Source organism: Doryrhamphus excisus, chromosome 6 (assembly GCF_030265055.1).
Source record: "Doryrhamphus excisus isolate RoL2022-K1 chromosome 6, RoL_Dexc_1.0, whole genome shotgun sequence".
Taxonomy (NCBI): domain Eukaryota; kingdom Metazoa; phylum Chordata; class Actinopteri; order Syngnathiformes; family Syngnathidae; genus Doryrhamphus; species Doryrhamphus excisus.
The window spans coordinates 9,977,220-9,993,283 of NC_080471.1; the positions used below are offsets into that span (position 1 = coordinate 9,977,220).

General features: G+C 41.7%; 1 protein-coding gene across 10 annotated transcripts in view; it reads left to right on the forward strand.

Annotated features, from left to right (window-relative positions):
• plekha7a (pleckstrin homology domain containing, family A member 7a) overlaps nt 1-16,064 on the forward strand; it is a 100,272-nt gene that overhangs the window by 67,232 nt on the left and 16,976 nt on the right. For 9 of the 10 annotated variants that reach the window (XM_058076554.1, XM_058076555.1, XM_058076563.1 and 6 more), the window contains 6 exons: nt 97-169; nt 3,495-3,595; nt 12,294-12,475; nt 13,717-14,232; nt 14,323-14,875; nt 15,294-15,377. In XM_058076554.1, coding sequence (XP_057932537.1) covers nt 97-169; nt 3,495-3,595; nt 12,294-12,475; nt 13,717-14,232; nt 14,323-14,875; nt 15,294-15,377 — 1,509 coding nt within the window. The remainder of the gene's footprint in view (nt 1-96; nt 170-3,494; nt 3,596-12,293; nt 12,476-13,716; nt 14,233-14,322; nt 14,876-15,293; nt 15,378-16,064) is intronic. The other variant, XM_058076558.1, reaches the window with a different exon arrangement.

A 16,064-nucleotide genomic window follows, 5' to 3' on the forward strand; every position in this document is an offset into this window, starting at 1 on the left:
ACCCTGCTTCTTCTGTGTCGGTCTCAAGCTAACGCCTCTCATCTCTCATCATTCATGCATGACTGACACTGTGATTCCCCTCTTGTCTCCTTGCAGGACAGCTCTGGGATGCGTCTGTGGAAGAGGAAGTGGTTCGTCTTGGCTGATTTCTGCCTCTTCTACTACAAAGGTAAAGCTGTTGAATGTCTGCCAAGAAACAGAGCAGAATTAGGGCAGGCCTACTTTAAAGGCAGGCAAACTAACTGCTCACGGAGCAGTGAGACCTTTCTCACTATACACATGTATATCCCCGTATCGCTTGCACACACACGCAAGAACAGTTCCTAAGAAGCCACCAACAGTTTTCTGTCATGGTCTGGTTGGAAAGCTAACGTCATTAGCTAAACTTTGCCAAATCTCTATCATTAGCATAACTAGTGCCTGTGTTTTCGTGTGTGTGCAGGAAGAGGGCGGGATATAATTCTTGCAGCACGTTGGAAAACTAGCTCACTCAAGGCAGCAGTATAATTGTTGCTATGAGTCCCTTTAACCTTTGACCTACAACCTGTTCTCTTCCCAACAGTTTCTGCCGACCCTTTTCCACATTTGCTAGCTCTCTCAATGAAATGAGTGGTTTTGGGTTGTAATGGTCATATAGGTTGTTCAAAGGTTTTGAGAACTCCAGAATGTTATGATGAGTGAAAAGATGACTGCAAAGTCCCTCTTTGTCAAAATGAACTTAATCCCCCCTAAAACTTTTCCACTGTATTTCAGACCTGCCACAAAAGGACCAGCTGACATGTTAGTGATTATCTGGTTAACAAAGGTTAAAGATGTCATTCTGTCATTCTGACTGAGTGAAGACTGGCAGCTATAAAAATGGGGATTTGTGTCTTTGTTCTTCTGTTAACCATGCTTACCAGAAGCCCAGGAAAAACATCAGGGACAAACTTGTATTCTGCAATGGTACAGGAATTGGACTGCTGAGGACAGGTGTAGTCATTTTCTCTGATGAATCCCTCTTCTGATTGTTTGGGGCATCCAGAAAATAGCTTGTCCAGAGAGAAAAGGGTGAGCTACCATCGGTCCAGAATTAAAGTATCCTGCGACCTTTTTGTATTGGGTTGCATCTCAGCAAATTCTGCCTAAAGAACACAGCCATGGATATGGAATGGTACCAAGACATCCTCAGAGCAACAGTTTGGTAACAAACAATTATTTTTCCAGCATGATGAAGCACCTTGTTATGAGGCAAAAGTGAAAGTCAAAAGGCTTGGGCAACAAAGCATCAACATTTGGGTCCATTCCTTGTAAACACCCCAAACGATAATACCCTTGAGAACTTGTGGGTAATCCTCAAGATGGGTGGACAATCAAATAATGGACTGACATGTGTCAATATGTGGCCCAGTAGAGAATTGACAGGGTCAACACAAATATCAACTCTTTGCATAAACTTAATGTAACTGTTAATAAAATCCTTTAGCATGTATATAATTATGCTTTAGTATATTATGTAACATCTGACAAAAATATCGGAAAACACAGATGAAGCAAACCGTGGCATTCGCTGAACTTTTGACACTGAACTTTTGGCCATGACTGTACGCTACATGGACTATGAGGACACTTGGCTTGCTGCACTGGGACACACCTAGAACCCAAGGACCATCCTCACAAAGAAGAATTGGTTTTCAACTAACCACACAACAATTGCACGAGTTTTGCCTGCTTTCATGCAGGACAAAGCATTTAAGGCCACGGATGCGGGAAGTGGTGGTGACAGTACATGCGCACCAAATTTGGTCGCGAATTGCGTCCTTAACTTGGTTTTCAGACGTACCATCTAAAAGTCTCGGGGAATTGTGGGACAATGCAGAGGCAAAATGCATGCAAGTGTCAAGGTGACATGAGTCCTCATTTGCAGCTTGACTTGACTTTTAACAATGATTTAATCTCTATCATGTCAGACTAATACTTTGGTACACACCCTGCTGCACTCTCGCTTTGGTCCGGGAAGGAAATCAATTCTCTCTTTTTCTCCTCCTGTTTGCCCTCACTTCAAAGGTTCCACTCATCCGCTGGAGATGATGAAAAGCTACATAATGTCCACCCCTCCATCTTCTTTTACATTTCATTATTTCACTTGTTTTGTAAAGAATGTTGTGAGCACTGTTGAGTCTCACTGCATTCTGGCATTTGCACTCTCAAGTATGGCGGCAACAGTCTGTGTGTGTGTGTGTGTGTGTGTGTTGTGAGAGCTCAGATAAACACACCATCCTTTTGCTACCACACTGTTTAGGGAATGTCTCCTCTAAAGGTCCTTGTTTTATTTTTAACCAATTAGCTCCCCTTATAATGTGGTCTAATCGGGCCTCAGCGAGCACCAGTGCAAAGGTGCACATATTTTCACATTTTCACTGCATTTTACAATGTGATAATCACGCACACACACTTGCTCACACACGCCTAGTGGAAACTAATACTTAGTCAATCTTATTTATAGAAACTAATTCAGATGGATTGCCTGTTTGTGTTGGTGAATTGTTGTAGGAAAATAGTTAAAATAACAACCTGATTTATTTGGCTTTCAAAAATATGTATGCCATTGGAAATAATGTTCCAGAGTCAAACTGTGTTTATAATAACATCTTTATTAACTTGTTTGCCCCATTTTTAGCATTTTAAATAATTAAAAACCTCCTTCCCCCCCTGTACTGCGGGCAGCCTGGTCACATCTGTGTTGCAGGGAGCGGTCGGGGGGACTTTTGTTTTAATGCACTGACTTAATGCAATGACTTACTAACATGTACAAATATATCGTACTCAACATGCAATTTGACTGGTGAATATGCTTGTCTGTTCTCCATTATGTTGCATTTTCCTGGTTTAAGTTCAGTCTGTACAGTACAGATAAATCAATAAATATAATAATTTGGTGCACAAACCACCTCAGCATGTCTATCCGGTCTGGTTTAAACGCTTAATTGAGCACATTGAACCTTGCTATATTATGCTGAGCTGCCACTACCTTGTGGAGGAAACTTATGCCTCAAATCACATGTGTCAGTGGGGGGCCAAATAACTGCAGGTTTTCTCTCCAACCAGTTTCTCCAGCTGGTGATTTAATTGATGAGCTTCTTACTTAAATAGATGGAGGTGTTGATCATTAAAATCACTTGCTTTAGTGACCGTGTGGAAGGAAAACTTGCAGTATCTTGGCCCTCTATGGTATGAGTTTGACACCCCTGCCTCATATGCTCAGAGAAATAAATGGTTTAGTTTTTCTCCTACATGCTGGTGCTGAGTATCGTTCTCTGTTTGGTTAATATCACCTGATCGAAATGTTTCAAACATTCCACACTACAAAATAAGTCATTAAAAGTATATATGAGTCATGCTGATGTCTGATTCATATTGGTATCGACCATGAATCTAGCTTGCAATGTGGTTGTATGGGGACACCCTTAGTGGTCACACCAGATACTGACTGGTTCCTTCCCTCACCCCCACAGACAGTAGAGAGGAGGCGGTCCTCGGCAGCATTCCTCTTCCCAGCTATGTCATTTCACCCGTGGGAGCAGAGGACCACATAAGCCGCAAGTATGCCTTCAAGGTACGTTGGCCTCTTCCTTTTTCTGCTTGTGTGTTCATTTTAAAACATCCTCATCCTTGTTGACTGAATTGAAGTTGAGATTGACAAAGTTTAGATTCAAGTGTCTGTACTAACCAAAGTATCTGGTTTGCTGTAGTGTTTTCTTACCAAATAACAGTCAAGATGGGAATCTGGTTGGTTACAATATAAAGCGATTAGTATTTTTGTAAACTGCGTAGTTTTTGAATTGTTTATTGAAAACACCAACACCAATCCTATGTAATTTGGGATGAAACGGCATAAGATTTATCTATTTTTGTGTTTACAAAGAGGACTGCGGTCAAAGTGTGAACCGATTTTCATCAAAATTAACATGATATTCATCATTTTGGTCCCAATAATCATGATGTCAATGTCAGTCAAGTTGTGATAACCTGTTCAAGGTTTTACAAAGAAAAATTGCTTACATTTCACTGCTTTGATGTCATGCAACATAACTTCTTCTCCACAAGAAATTCTTTTTCCTTTCCTTTTCTTTTAAAAATCATCAGAAAGCTATTTTTTTTCTGCAGAAGTAATGTAAGGATACCGTTCATATACACTGACAGTCAGTAGAAACTTTGAAAGTCTGGAACTTAGGAGCAGATTACGTGTCCCATGAGGTGGTGTAAGTGGTGATGCGAATTGTGGTTTGCCTCTGATGTGCATTTGAAGGTAATGAGAGGCGTTCAATTGATTGGTTAGGATTACACTCGGCTGTCTCACTTGCGGTGGTGGGAGGGAAGGAAGCGTGGGTGCGCCGAGTTGTGCTGGACTGCGGCGCTCACGAAAATTGCAAAGTGCGCTGGCCACAACGTGTTAAATACTTGGTCAACGCACTGTGAGGCTGCTAATTAGGGTATCGTTCCTGGTGTACGACTGGCATGGGGAAAACAGTCCCGCGGTTGTTGCAATCAGATGTAGTGATCCTGGTCGGGAGTTGTCACTCTGTCTCGTTCTGGATGCGGTGTATCCTCAACACAGCCTGTTGTGTTTCTGAGGTTTCTGATTGTGGGTTGGGCGAAGGCCTGGCTATATCAGTGTAGCTCAATCCATACCCAGTGCCGGGAGATGTTGGTCACGTGATAGACGTGACATGATGCTGTTCAATGGACTAACATTGCTGGTCTTTTTTAGGCCTCCAAAATCAATCCTCAAATGGTGCAGACCCCACCGAGTATAGCACAATGTGTATTTGGTCCACCCAACCAAACCCATGTTGGGTTAAACTGTGACAACATGACAACTCCTTACCTCAACTACCCGAGCACTAAGTCAACAATAAATCCATAAGGTATAATTGCAACCCTTCTACTATCATAGTTTCTATTGACTGTCAGTATAGAATAGTTCTATTTTAGGAATAGGTCTAGTTTATTATACAAACTAAATGTGTTATTTACATGATAGTGTGTCATTTCTGTCTCTACATGGTTGCATTTTACAATGTATCACGTACAGAAGACTTATGTTTTGCTTTTCTGGATTATTTTGGAGTCTTTCTATTATGAAAGCTTGTGAAATCGAGGTGTGATTGCAACACAGTTGGCGTCACTGCACGCATGCATGTGTCCACTTATTTGTATTCTATATTGATCAGCCCAGTCCCCCAACACACACACACACACACACACTGCATGCGTGCATCTCAAAAGTAACTTTAGAGGAGAGATCACATGACAGTTGTGCGTGTGTGTGTGTTTGTGCCCCCCAAACGTGCCACAGCAGACATAATTCACTGCACAGTCGTAGCATTAAAATTGTAATCATAAAATGTTAATAAATCTATCCATGTGCATAAAAGTCTCTACTTTTCCAATTGAGAAATTTGTGTTTCCATTTCTGACTGGCAACTCATAAATCCTGACCGCCTCAACTAGCCTATATCAATTCTATTACATACCGTATATGATGGATGGATCATAGTGCACCTGACAGATTTGCAGTACAGGTTTCCTAAATGTCATTTTACTAAGCACCATACAGATATAGTTATATAGTCATTGCCCATGTGTTAATATTATTTTTTTACTCGCGAATGCGGCTATGATTTGGCACTGAGCACCTGCTGGAGTGAAACGGATTACTGCTGTCATTCAGGCCATTATGTGATGGATTCCCTTTGGCACAAGTGTAAGCCACAAATGGACTAACTCAGACTTTACAACACCCGCACAATACAAGAGCTGTATTCACATCTTGCCTTTACAAAGATAAGGAGACATTCATTGTCATAAATCGTCACGATGTATCCCACCAGACATCCGCCGGATGGGCTAAATTGTGCCAGTCATTCTAATGAGTACATTTTAAGTAGAGTAGATGGGAATGTGTCACAAGTATCCTCAATAAAAGCATATGTATCGTCTTTTGAAGAATAGACCTTTAAGCGTAGCATCCAGTGAGCAACCTTTTAGTCCTGCAAGCATCATTTTCATCGTTTTTCATAGCCGTCTGCCAGCCAGTAGCAGTGACCGTGTTTCCAACATGCCTGCTGCACTATGATACAGTAGCATATTTCTATATAGTTTCCACTTGAGTTTGCTCTTTAGGAAACCAGCCTAGTCTGTACTGTTCATGATACCAGGTTTTTATAGTGGGTTATTACCCCCGGAAGGGCAATTTTGATTACAGCCAGTAATGACTTTATAGATAGACTTTGACCACATAAAATAAATTAATACATAAATAAATGTAACAGCTGACATCACACATCAAATACAAATCAAAGCTTAGCTTTGCTTTGTCAATGTGTTGGGGGGAGAAAATGCAAGCTTCACACAGAGATGCCCAAGCAGAGAATCGAACCCAGGTCTTCCCTATCTTCTGACATGCTAACCACTTGGCCCTGGCACACCCTGGACTGGTCGCACACAGTAGATAAATATACAGTAAACCTCGGATATATCGGATTCAATTGTTCCCACTGGTTTTGTTCGATATAAGCGAAATCCGTTATATGCGTATACCGGAAAATGTCCGTTTTACGCATATATCAGATTTATATCCGGTATATGCGTAAATCGGATTTTATCTGTTATAAAAAGGCACTTCCTTGACTATGTTTCCAATGTACCTGGACGCGCAGGCAACGCTGCAAACGCTGCAAATGACGTCGTATAGCGGCCTGTCATGATTCGGCGAATCGGAGCGCCACGTTGCGGCCATCCAATATATGCGAGGGAAATTTAATGGAAATGCATTGGAACGGGACTGGAGATTTTGTCCGAAATAGGCGAAATCCGTTATATAAAAAATCCGATATATGCAATGAATTTTTATTGGAAATGCATTACAGAAAAATCGGTTCTTTTTTATCTGTCCGTTGTGAGCGAATTTCCGATATATCCGAGTCCGATATATCAGAGGTTTACTGTAGATAAATAATTCACACTCGCATTCATACCTATGAACCTAGGAGATTCATACCTAGGAAGTTACTTTTCAATCACACTGTCAATTAAACCTATTAAATATATATCTTTCACAATGATTTTATAATATGCATTTTTGTGTCCAGACTTTAGGGGTGTGCTATGTCAGACATTGTCATGTTGGAACTCGTTGTTGCTCACGTTGCATTCCGACTGCTCTAGATAATGTTTGGGATTCCACATCTCTGCTATAAATATGTGTGTGGCTTATTTTTGGAAGTGTAGGGAAACAGAGCAGAAGGAAAACATGTAGCAAACAAATACCGCGGAACTTTCCACACAATCATAGGATTAACATATGTGTATACAGTTTGTCTACCATATGGCAAATGTTTTAGGACACCTGTTATTTTTTTGTGACAAGTGACCAGTAGAAAATATAAAAAAATTAATAATAAATAAAATAAACGTGGAAAAATACCTCAGACGACAAAAATATCACAAGGCCCGTATATTAGTGCGTATGTGGCTAGCCTCCATCCCTGCGGGGCTGGAAGTGGCTTAAAACAAACTTTGCTGCGTGATTTCAACGTGTGTAAACCTCACCTGCTACCATGCACGACGTGATGGCCACGACTCTCACAAGTTGATGTACGAGTGTGAGTCACCTCCCCCTCCTGCCCCACCTCCCTCATTCATGACCTCCCTCTCTTGTTCCCATTGGTTGGCTGCCCGACTGGGAGGCCCCTCCCACCACCCTGCGAGTGTGTGGCGTTGCGGTGCCAGTCCTCACGTGAATAGGTACTGATGTGCACCTTGTGCTGTCTTCCCTTGATGTGATGTTTGTTTGGAAGGGGAGTATATACATAAATATATATTTGTATATCCCTCTCTCATCTTTGTGCATGTCTTGAAATTAACTTGTGCCGTCTTCTTTTTACTTTGTCTTTGGTTTTTTGTGGTTTTGGGGTTTCTGTGGCACATCCATTCCTTTCTCGCCCCGTCTTCCACATGCATGTAGTCCACTAATGGCTGAAAGAAATATTCTTGTTATGTTGGACTTTTTTCACCTCACGCTTTTTCAGAAAAATAGAAGAAGGTGCATATTGGAGAGTTCTATTAAAGCTTTTTTATACCTCATAACAGGATTTATGCATCTTTAGAAATGGAGCCAGCACTGAGTGTTTTTTTTGCCTGTGAAAGCAGACATGTCATGAAAGGGAGACACCCAGAGGCTATTATTGTCTCCATTTGGATGCTTTTTCCACTGTAAATTCAATCTGACTTTGGGAGAATGTAGCTTATCAGTGGCTGTGTGGTGCTGAGGCTTATCTTTGCCTGCACAATGACGCTTTAAATAGCGGCCGGACAAAGAGTGAGCGCATGTCTCCTTTTGGAAACCCTTCATGGGAAAACACGTGAGACTGATGTGTGTGCTGAAAGGAGGGGACGCAGGAAGGGAAGGAAGTGATGAATGGAAAGTAAAACAGAGGAGTGAAAGGAAATGTGGCTACGTAAATATCATCATCATCATCATCAAGATGAGGAGGAAGGTACACAGTCAAAAAAGGAGAACAATGGAGGACATCTTTCTTCTTGTTTAATGTCTTCTTCCCATTACGGAAGTGGTCTGCTCTCTGTCCCCCCAACAACACACTGCACTGTGTCTATCTCCAAGCCTTTATTCCAACAGAAGGGTGCCAACAACGATTCACGTAAAACCTGACTCTTGGAAAGTGCATCAATATTTCCATTACAAATATTGAAGATGTTATCTGTTAATATTTCAATTGAATAAAATATAAAATTTTCCCTTTGTGTCCAGACTTTAGGGACACCGTGCATATTGATGACGGGTAGACTGGCCAATGACTGCAATTAAAAAGTTGGTCGTTGGCATAGCTAGACTGTTTTTTTTTCTTGGGATTTTCTACATGATTAAGCATGAGGAGACTTGAGCAGCAGGGATCGATCCAAAGTTCTGGGAGCGCCAACAGCAAAATCTACATCAAGCTAGATGGAGGACCAGTACACGCAGGAGTGCTTGTTGTCAATGATATGAACAATTTGGATAAATATTAAAGATCACGTCACCATGACAACAAGGAAACTGGAGGATACAAACCACAAAGGAAGAACAATGCAGTTGTAAGGATTACATTCAACAACATTTGACGTCACTGCCACGTTGCACAGGCCTGCTCTATGTACTGGAATTAGGAACCCATGTATCCACATCCAATGACATTCTACAACACCAAAGAACAGGAAGACCTGGAAGTGGAAATCCAGACCACAAACCAATGGATTGGAGAATGGTATAGATCCGGACAACAACAAGGGACAACTAAATAACTTCTGTGTTTTCTTGTATGGGAGAATAATTGAAATGGTGTTATCAGAATAGAGGAAGTGAACAAATGAATTAGCAAATGATGTGAAACAGAGAGAGGAGGTAGGCTTAAATAAGTTTTATAAATAAGCTTTTTTCGTACTCCATTTTGGACATGCGGGATGGTTAATTATAAGACTGAGCATTTCAGTGTAAACTGTATGCATGTTTGAAATAAATGAAACCACAACACAACAAACCCTACTGGCCGGTTATATGTCCATGAAGTACAGATACTGTATTAGTCCTGCCCATTTTAAGAAAGTGAGTGAGATAAGACACGTATCACCAAAACTGGCTCTTGCATTCAACCCTTACATGGGTTAATGATATCAAATGAGTTGGGATCCTGTAGTGCCTGTAAGGTCCCCCTGCTCAAGAAGACACATGTACAGACCCGTCTGGAGACTCACACAAGTCACATTTTGCATTGGGTTCAAATATTTATAGTAATGGTAATGGTTTTATTTCATTTGAACATGCATCAGATTACAATTGAATAATCAGTTCACAGTTCCACATGTCCAAAAGGAGTAGGAAGAAGCAAAGCTTATTAAATCCTACCCCTCCATCTGGTACTTTTTCAGTCAGTAACTGTTACATTTGTTCACTTCCTGCTTTCCGTAATACAGTTTAAGGGTTTTTTTTTATTTTTGAATTTTTTACATTTTGTAATTTTTTGTCCCGAACCGAAGTACAAGGTGATATGACCATACAATGACATAATGTGTACCATAGTAAGTGTCAATATAGTGATATATATAGCACATGACTTCATGACTGGTTCAAGATTCTTCATCCTTGTATTTAGCAAACATCAACTGCTTGTATTGTTTCTTGAATTGGCTCATCGTTGTGCATTGTTTGATTTCCTTACTCAATCCATTCCATAGTTTGATTCCACATACTGAAATGCTATGGCTTCAGTATTTATTTCCCTCAATCGAATACACCTTTATTTAATGTCATTGTTTCTGGATTTATAAAAATGCTGAACTGTTCACATCTTTGGAAGGAGGTAATTCTACATCAAATGCTTATTTACCCCACTGTATTATTAGTAGAGAGGAAATGGACTCTTGGTGGGTTCATCTTTGGGTCACAGTATATTTGTGGAACATGTGTTTAAATATCGACCTGTCTTATGTTTCTTTTTCCCCCCTGCTGGCTCACAAACTAACAAAATGATCCCCCAAGTGCAGATAAAAAAAATCTGAATAACCACAGAGTAGTCTGCCATAACTTCCCACACATACATTATTCATTGCCAGGAACATTTAGTGTTTAATTGTACGTCTTAATGAGTTCATTGTGTCATCATCTTCCCAATCCAGTTGCTGTGGCTGGGAATGGCGGGAGGAGAAGCAAGACACAGAGAAGACGACAAAAACACTGTGTTGCAATAATAATAATAATAATAATAATAATAATACATTAAATTCATAAGCGCCTTTCTAAGAACCCACGGACAAAGCTCATCATACAGACAAAACAACAAAGGATAAAAACACGAACAAATCAGATTGAGTATGCAGTCTTGAACAGATGACTTTTGAGTCTGGATATGGAGAGTAAATCAATATTTTGGATGTCAGTTGGTAATGATTTCCAGTGTGTGTCTTATTTGTCCATTTGGTCCATTTGACAACATATGGACAGCCAGAGAGTTGTGCCATCAAGATGTTTCCGGCTGAGCTCAAACTTTCAGACCTCAGCATCTGCGAACCTCTTCCAGGCAAAAGGATCCATATTTAGTGGAAACAAGTAACGACCTTACTCATAGCCGTTCTTCTCTGGAGACCACAGTCGCCATGTCATTTTTACTCTGAAAAATAATAGCGACCTCTCCTTTCCTGCAGTTTTTCTGCAATTGCTCATGTCCGATTTGCTCATGCTAAAAGCCTCTCAAGTGGTCCCTCGGGTGCTGTTGATGGAACCCCAGGGCTGCTCACTGCAAAAATAGCTACTGGAAAAAGCCGCATTAATTTACTTTAGTCCCCAAAAACCAACATTTTGTATGCACGGAGTTGCAAGTTTACATTTTCACTCAGCCTGTAGGAACATGGGTGCTCAGTTGAATGTTAATTATGGTAATGTAATGGTTTAATATATTCTTTTTACTAAAATACCCAAATACCCATGATTTTTTATTTCATGTAATATTTTGTCGAGGTCTAGCGGTACATGTATTCATAATCAGATTTTTGGTATGAAACATTTGGTTCAGTAGAGAGACGCATTGATTTCCCACATGGTACACACGAAAAATAAACAAATACAGTCCAGTCCAGCCTTTGGCTAGCTGGAGTAATGGTTAGTGATAGAGCCAAAGATAACAACAGATAATATATAATATGTAATATATGTATATACATATATGTATGTGTGTATATACGTATACGTGTATATATATATGTGTGTGTGTGTGTGTATATATATATATATATATATTTATTTTTTTTTACAAGGAAAAAGTTGTACCTTTTATATGAGGACGGTCCCAATTTTATTAGGAAAAAAGATGTAGTCTTATGAAAGATTGAGTCTTGTATTATTACTTTATACCAAGAAGTATTGCTTTCCAACTTGGTGTTTAGTGCATCTCTAAACTGTCCCGGCATCAGTATGGTCGTACCAGGAGACACTAAAACAATTTGGGCTTCTTCCATTTGACTTTATTATCCCCATGCTCTTGTATTTCCCTCTCATTGGTCCAAAGTTGTGGCTTTGTTGGTCATAACTGGCTGCCCATTTATGTTTCTATTTCTCGTCCCTTGGTGTACTTGACTGGCTTTTTCTGTCCAAGTGTTTGCGCCTCTGTGGTTCTTGTTGACTCCCCTTGTTGGACGACCAGACGTTTCCCAGCCTCTTTGACCATGACGCTGACCTCTGCTCTGTTCTCGTCCTTTGCCAGGCCAACCACACCGGCATGCGCTCGTACATTTACAAACAGAGCTCTGTGATTGGCTCTCAGGCGGAGCACACAGGGATGAGGACGTACTACTTCAGCGCTGACACCCAGGAGGACATGACCACCTGGCTGAGGGCTATGAACCAGGCGGCGCGCATGCAGAACCCCGTGGACACCGTCATCAGGTCAGAACCATGCAATCACTTCTTTTCACAAGTAAATGGTTATATTTGACACCAAAATATTTGATAAAATGCTCCCCCTTCTTCTCCTTGTTCTTCTCTGTCTCTAAGTGAGTCCCCATGAGTCGGGACACACTTGAGTGGATCAAATTCAAAGTGTTCTTGACACAGGACAGCAGTGCCACACACAGGCACATACACACACACAAACACCATCGGCTCAAAGCAGGCAGCTGTAAAATCCAAATGATAAAGACAGGAGGTCAAGCTGGGTTCTGCTGCACTTTGAATGTTTTTGAATGACTTTTAGTTTTTGAGCTTTAAAGAAAGGCTTATTAGGTCTTATTTAGGATTTAACAAAAACAGTTGGAACTGCACTCCATGAACAAAAATGCTAAGAAAGCTCTTTCATTTATCAGTCACACTGTGGTGAAAAAAACATATAAGTTGTGAGTTTAAAAACTCACAAGACAACGTTGGCAATTGTGATTTGTAACATAGCTTGAGGAGAAACAAGGAGTAGTAATAATAAGTACTTCATTTTCAGTTGATTCTTTTTTTCTCTTGGCCCTTTGCATGATTTTAAAATAAAATAAATAGATTTATAATTAGATTATTAGATATTATAGTTAGTATTATTGGATATTACACTAATTAGCTTTGTCACCTTCAACTTAAAACTAAACTGGCTAAGATAACTTAGCATATACAGTCCCTCGTTTATTTAATTGGTTGACAGGTTCCAGAATTCCTAGTAGTAGTTGCAGCATAGTAAACCTTTCTAGGACCGTTTAAATAATTTTTTTCGAACATTATTCCAGCCCTCTAGAATAACACCCCTATAGTCACCTTTATACGCATATTACCCAATATACTGTAGTACACATAATAAGGGAAAATAAGACATTTAGGACATTAATGAAACTCATGCTTATGTGTGTTGTTGTGTATGTGTTCCCCTTGCTAGGGATAGTGGAAATGACTTTTTGAGGGTTGACTTTTAACTTAACGTGTGTTACGCCCCACCCCAATCATTCCATTTTATTGTATTATTTTTTGCTGGAAAAAGTTTGGACACCCCTACTGTAAAGTTTTGACTGTCTGGCAGAGTGCTGCTAGGATGCAATAGGGTTTTTCCACTTGATAGCGGCACTCTTTTTTTAGGGGTGTTCCAACAATCACATTTGTAAGAGAAAAAATAAGTTTTAAATAATTCCTCACACTCCTGAATGTGTTCTGTGCAGACCATCTGATAGGCTGGACGATGTCAGTGTGACACCGCAGCAGAGCATCCCACAGAATAACCACATCAACCACCACAAAGCTCCAGAGTGTCAGAGACCCGTGGTCCACGAGGTTCTGCTGGAGCCCATACACCATGACGCAGATGAGCTCTGCAGCTTCCACAGAGCCTCTCCTGCCACCACGACTGCGGAGATGGACACCCAGGCTTCCCTCCCCTCCAACCCCACAGCCCCCGCCCTCTCACTGCCTGACCAAGCATCTTCTTCGGCACCTGTGTCCAGAGTGCCCTCACGAACTCCGTCACGGGCCTCCTCCACGTTGCCTCCTGGCCTTTGTAATAGGAATGGCCTTGTGGAGACGCCGAGCCCCATCTTGGAGCCTAACGGGATTGCTGCAGGGACATACCAGAGGGCTCCGGCCAACCTGGAGGACAACGTACACAAAGAGGTGCGGAGGAGAAGTACTCTGGAGCAGGTGGAGCAGTGGGTGAAAGTGCAGAAGGCTGAACTGAAAGGGTAGGTGGCATAAAGGATGTACATATATACTCTATATACTCGTATAATAGTCAGCCTGACACTTGTTTATGTGTCCTTGTGTCATGGCAGTCCTCCATCCAGAGACAACACGCTTCCGCGCCGCACGCCACCCTCCCAGCCCAAGTTCACCACTCTAGACGCATACCAGACCTTGCCAAAGACCCCTCGTCCCAGTCCACCGCCGGCGCGAATGGGCGAGTACAAGTATGCCCAGGACCGCTTGAGCCACTTCCGTCTCACGCCAGAGCTGAGCGGCCCGGGATCAAACACCGTCCTGCAGCTGTACGAGTGGCAGCAGCGTCAGCAGTACCGTCATGGCAGCCCCACTGCACCGCTGTACACGCCGGCCCCGGACTACCCATATGGCGCCCGACCTCCCTCCACTGTTCCTCCCTCCTCATCCGCCAAGCACAATGGACCGCCTCGTTGTGTGTCCGTGCCACCTTCAACTGCCGACATCCCGCCTCCAGGGCCTCCGCCAGGTACCAGCAGGACCTTGTCGCCTGCTCGGCGCCCGCACACCCCAGCTGACCGGGTGACAGTAAGACCCTTGGGGGATGCCTCAGTGGTCGACACCCCCTTCACTGTTTCTCCTCGCAGGACCAAATCTCAGGTCTTCAAGGTAAAGTAAGAAGTTGACTTTTTGTCAAGTAGTTATTTATTCTAAATTTTGTAGCTTTTTATTTCAATTAGACATAAATTAGCATCAAGCACCAAAGTCCATGATTATTGTGATATAAAAAGCATACAGTATGTCAGGCTAACGTGAATGGGAGTAAAGTCATTGTCTCTACAGACTAAAAAAGAAAACATGTCAGTCTGCTCCACTGAGTAGAATGATTAATAATTATACCACCTCCGCTACAAAATGTAAAGGCACACATTCTGTTAAATAATCACAACAGTCAACACAGTGTCTTAAGGTGATATAAATACAGAAATGTATTGGTTTCAAGTCTTTTACCACACATTCTTTTACATATCAAAAGGGTGATTTGTTACTGTACTGTGTGAATTCAATGCTGTGTATGCATTGGCAGGCATCCACCATCGAGAGGCGCTCCATGCCTCCATCGAACTATATTACACACACCGTCAGTGCGCCCAGCCTGCACGGCAAAACGGTATGTTTCACTGAACAACATCAGCAAGTGTTACTATCATTCATTCAATGCTAATTCCACTTTTGTGTATAACACAATATACAACACAAGCGACGACACACAAGGAGTGTTTTTATTCAGAAAGTTTGTGAAATGTAACTGTGGAGGAGCAATTTCAAAACAGTCAAATATACTGTGCATAACCTATTGGTATCAGGTTATTGATTTTCAACTCAAAAAATCAATCCAATCCAAACTGTACACACTCACATGACATACACTTCCATGGCCTGAAATGTAACTGTAGAGGAGCGATCACATTACAGTCAGCTTTGCCACATGGGGGTTGAGGAGTGATTGTATTAATTAAATGATTTGTCTTTGTCACTTTGTGGACTAATATGCGCTCCTTTGATCACCTTTCTGTAGCGCACCAGTCGGCCATGCTATGTGCATGTGTTTGTGCCCCCCCTACCATCTAGGGGAATCACTGCACAGCCTTAGGTACACCTGCACAATCGAGATATAATACAAGGGTACCAAAGTGTACGACCAGATTCTTTGTACTCAACTTGAATGGCTGTCTGGTCCATTCAAACAAACACGTGACTGTGCTGTAACGTGGTTAATAACGCCATCAATATAATGCCTGACAGCCCGACGAGCTCACCCTGCTCCTCATTCAGCTGCGGCGCCACCAGGCCAAGA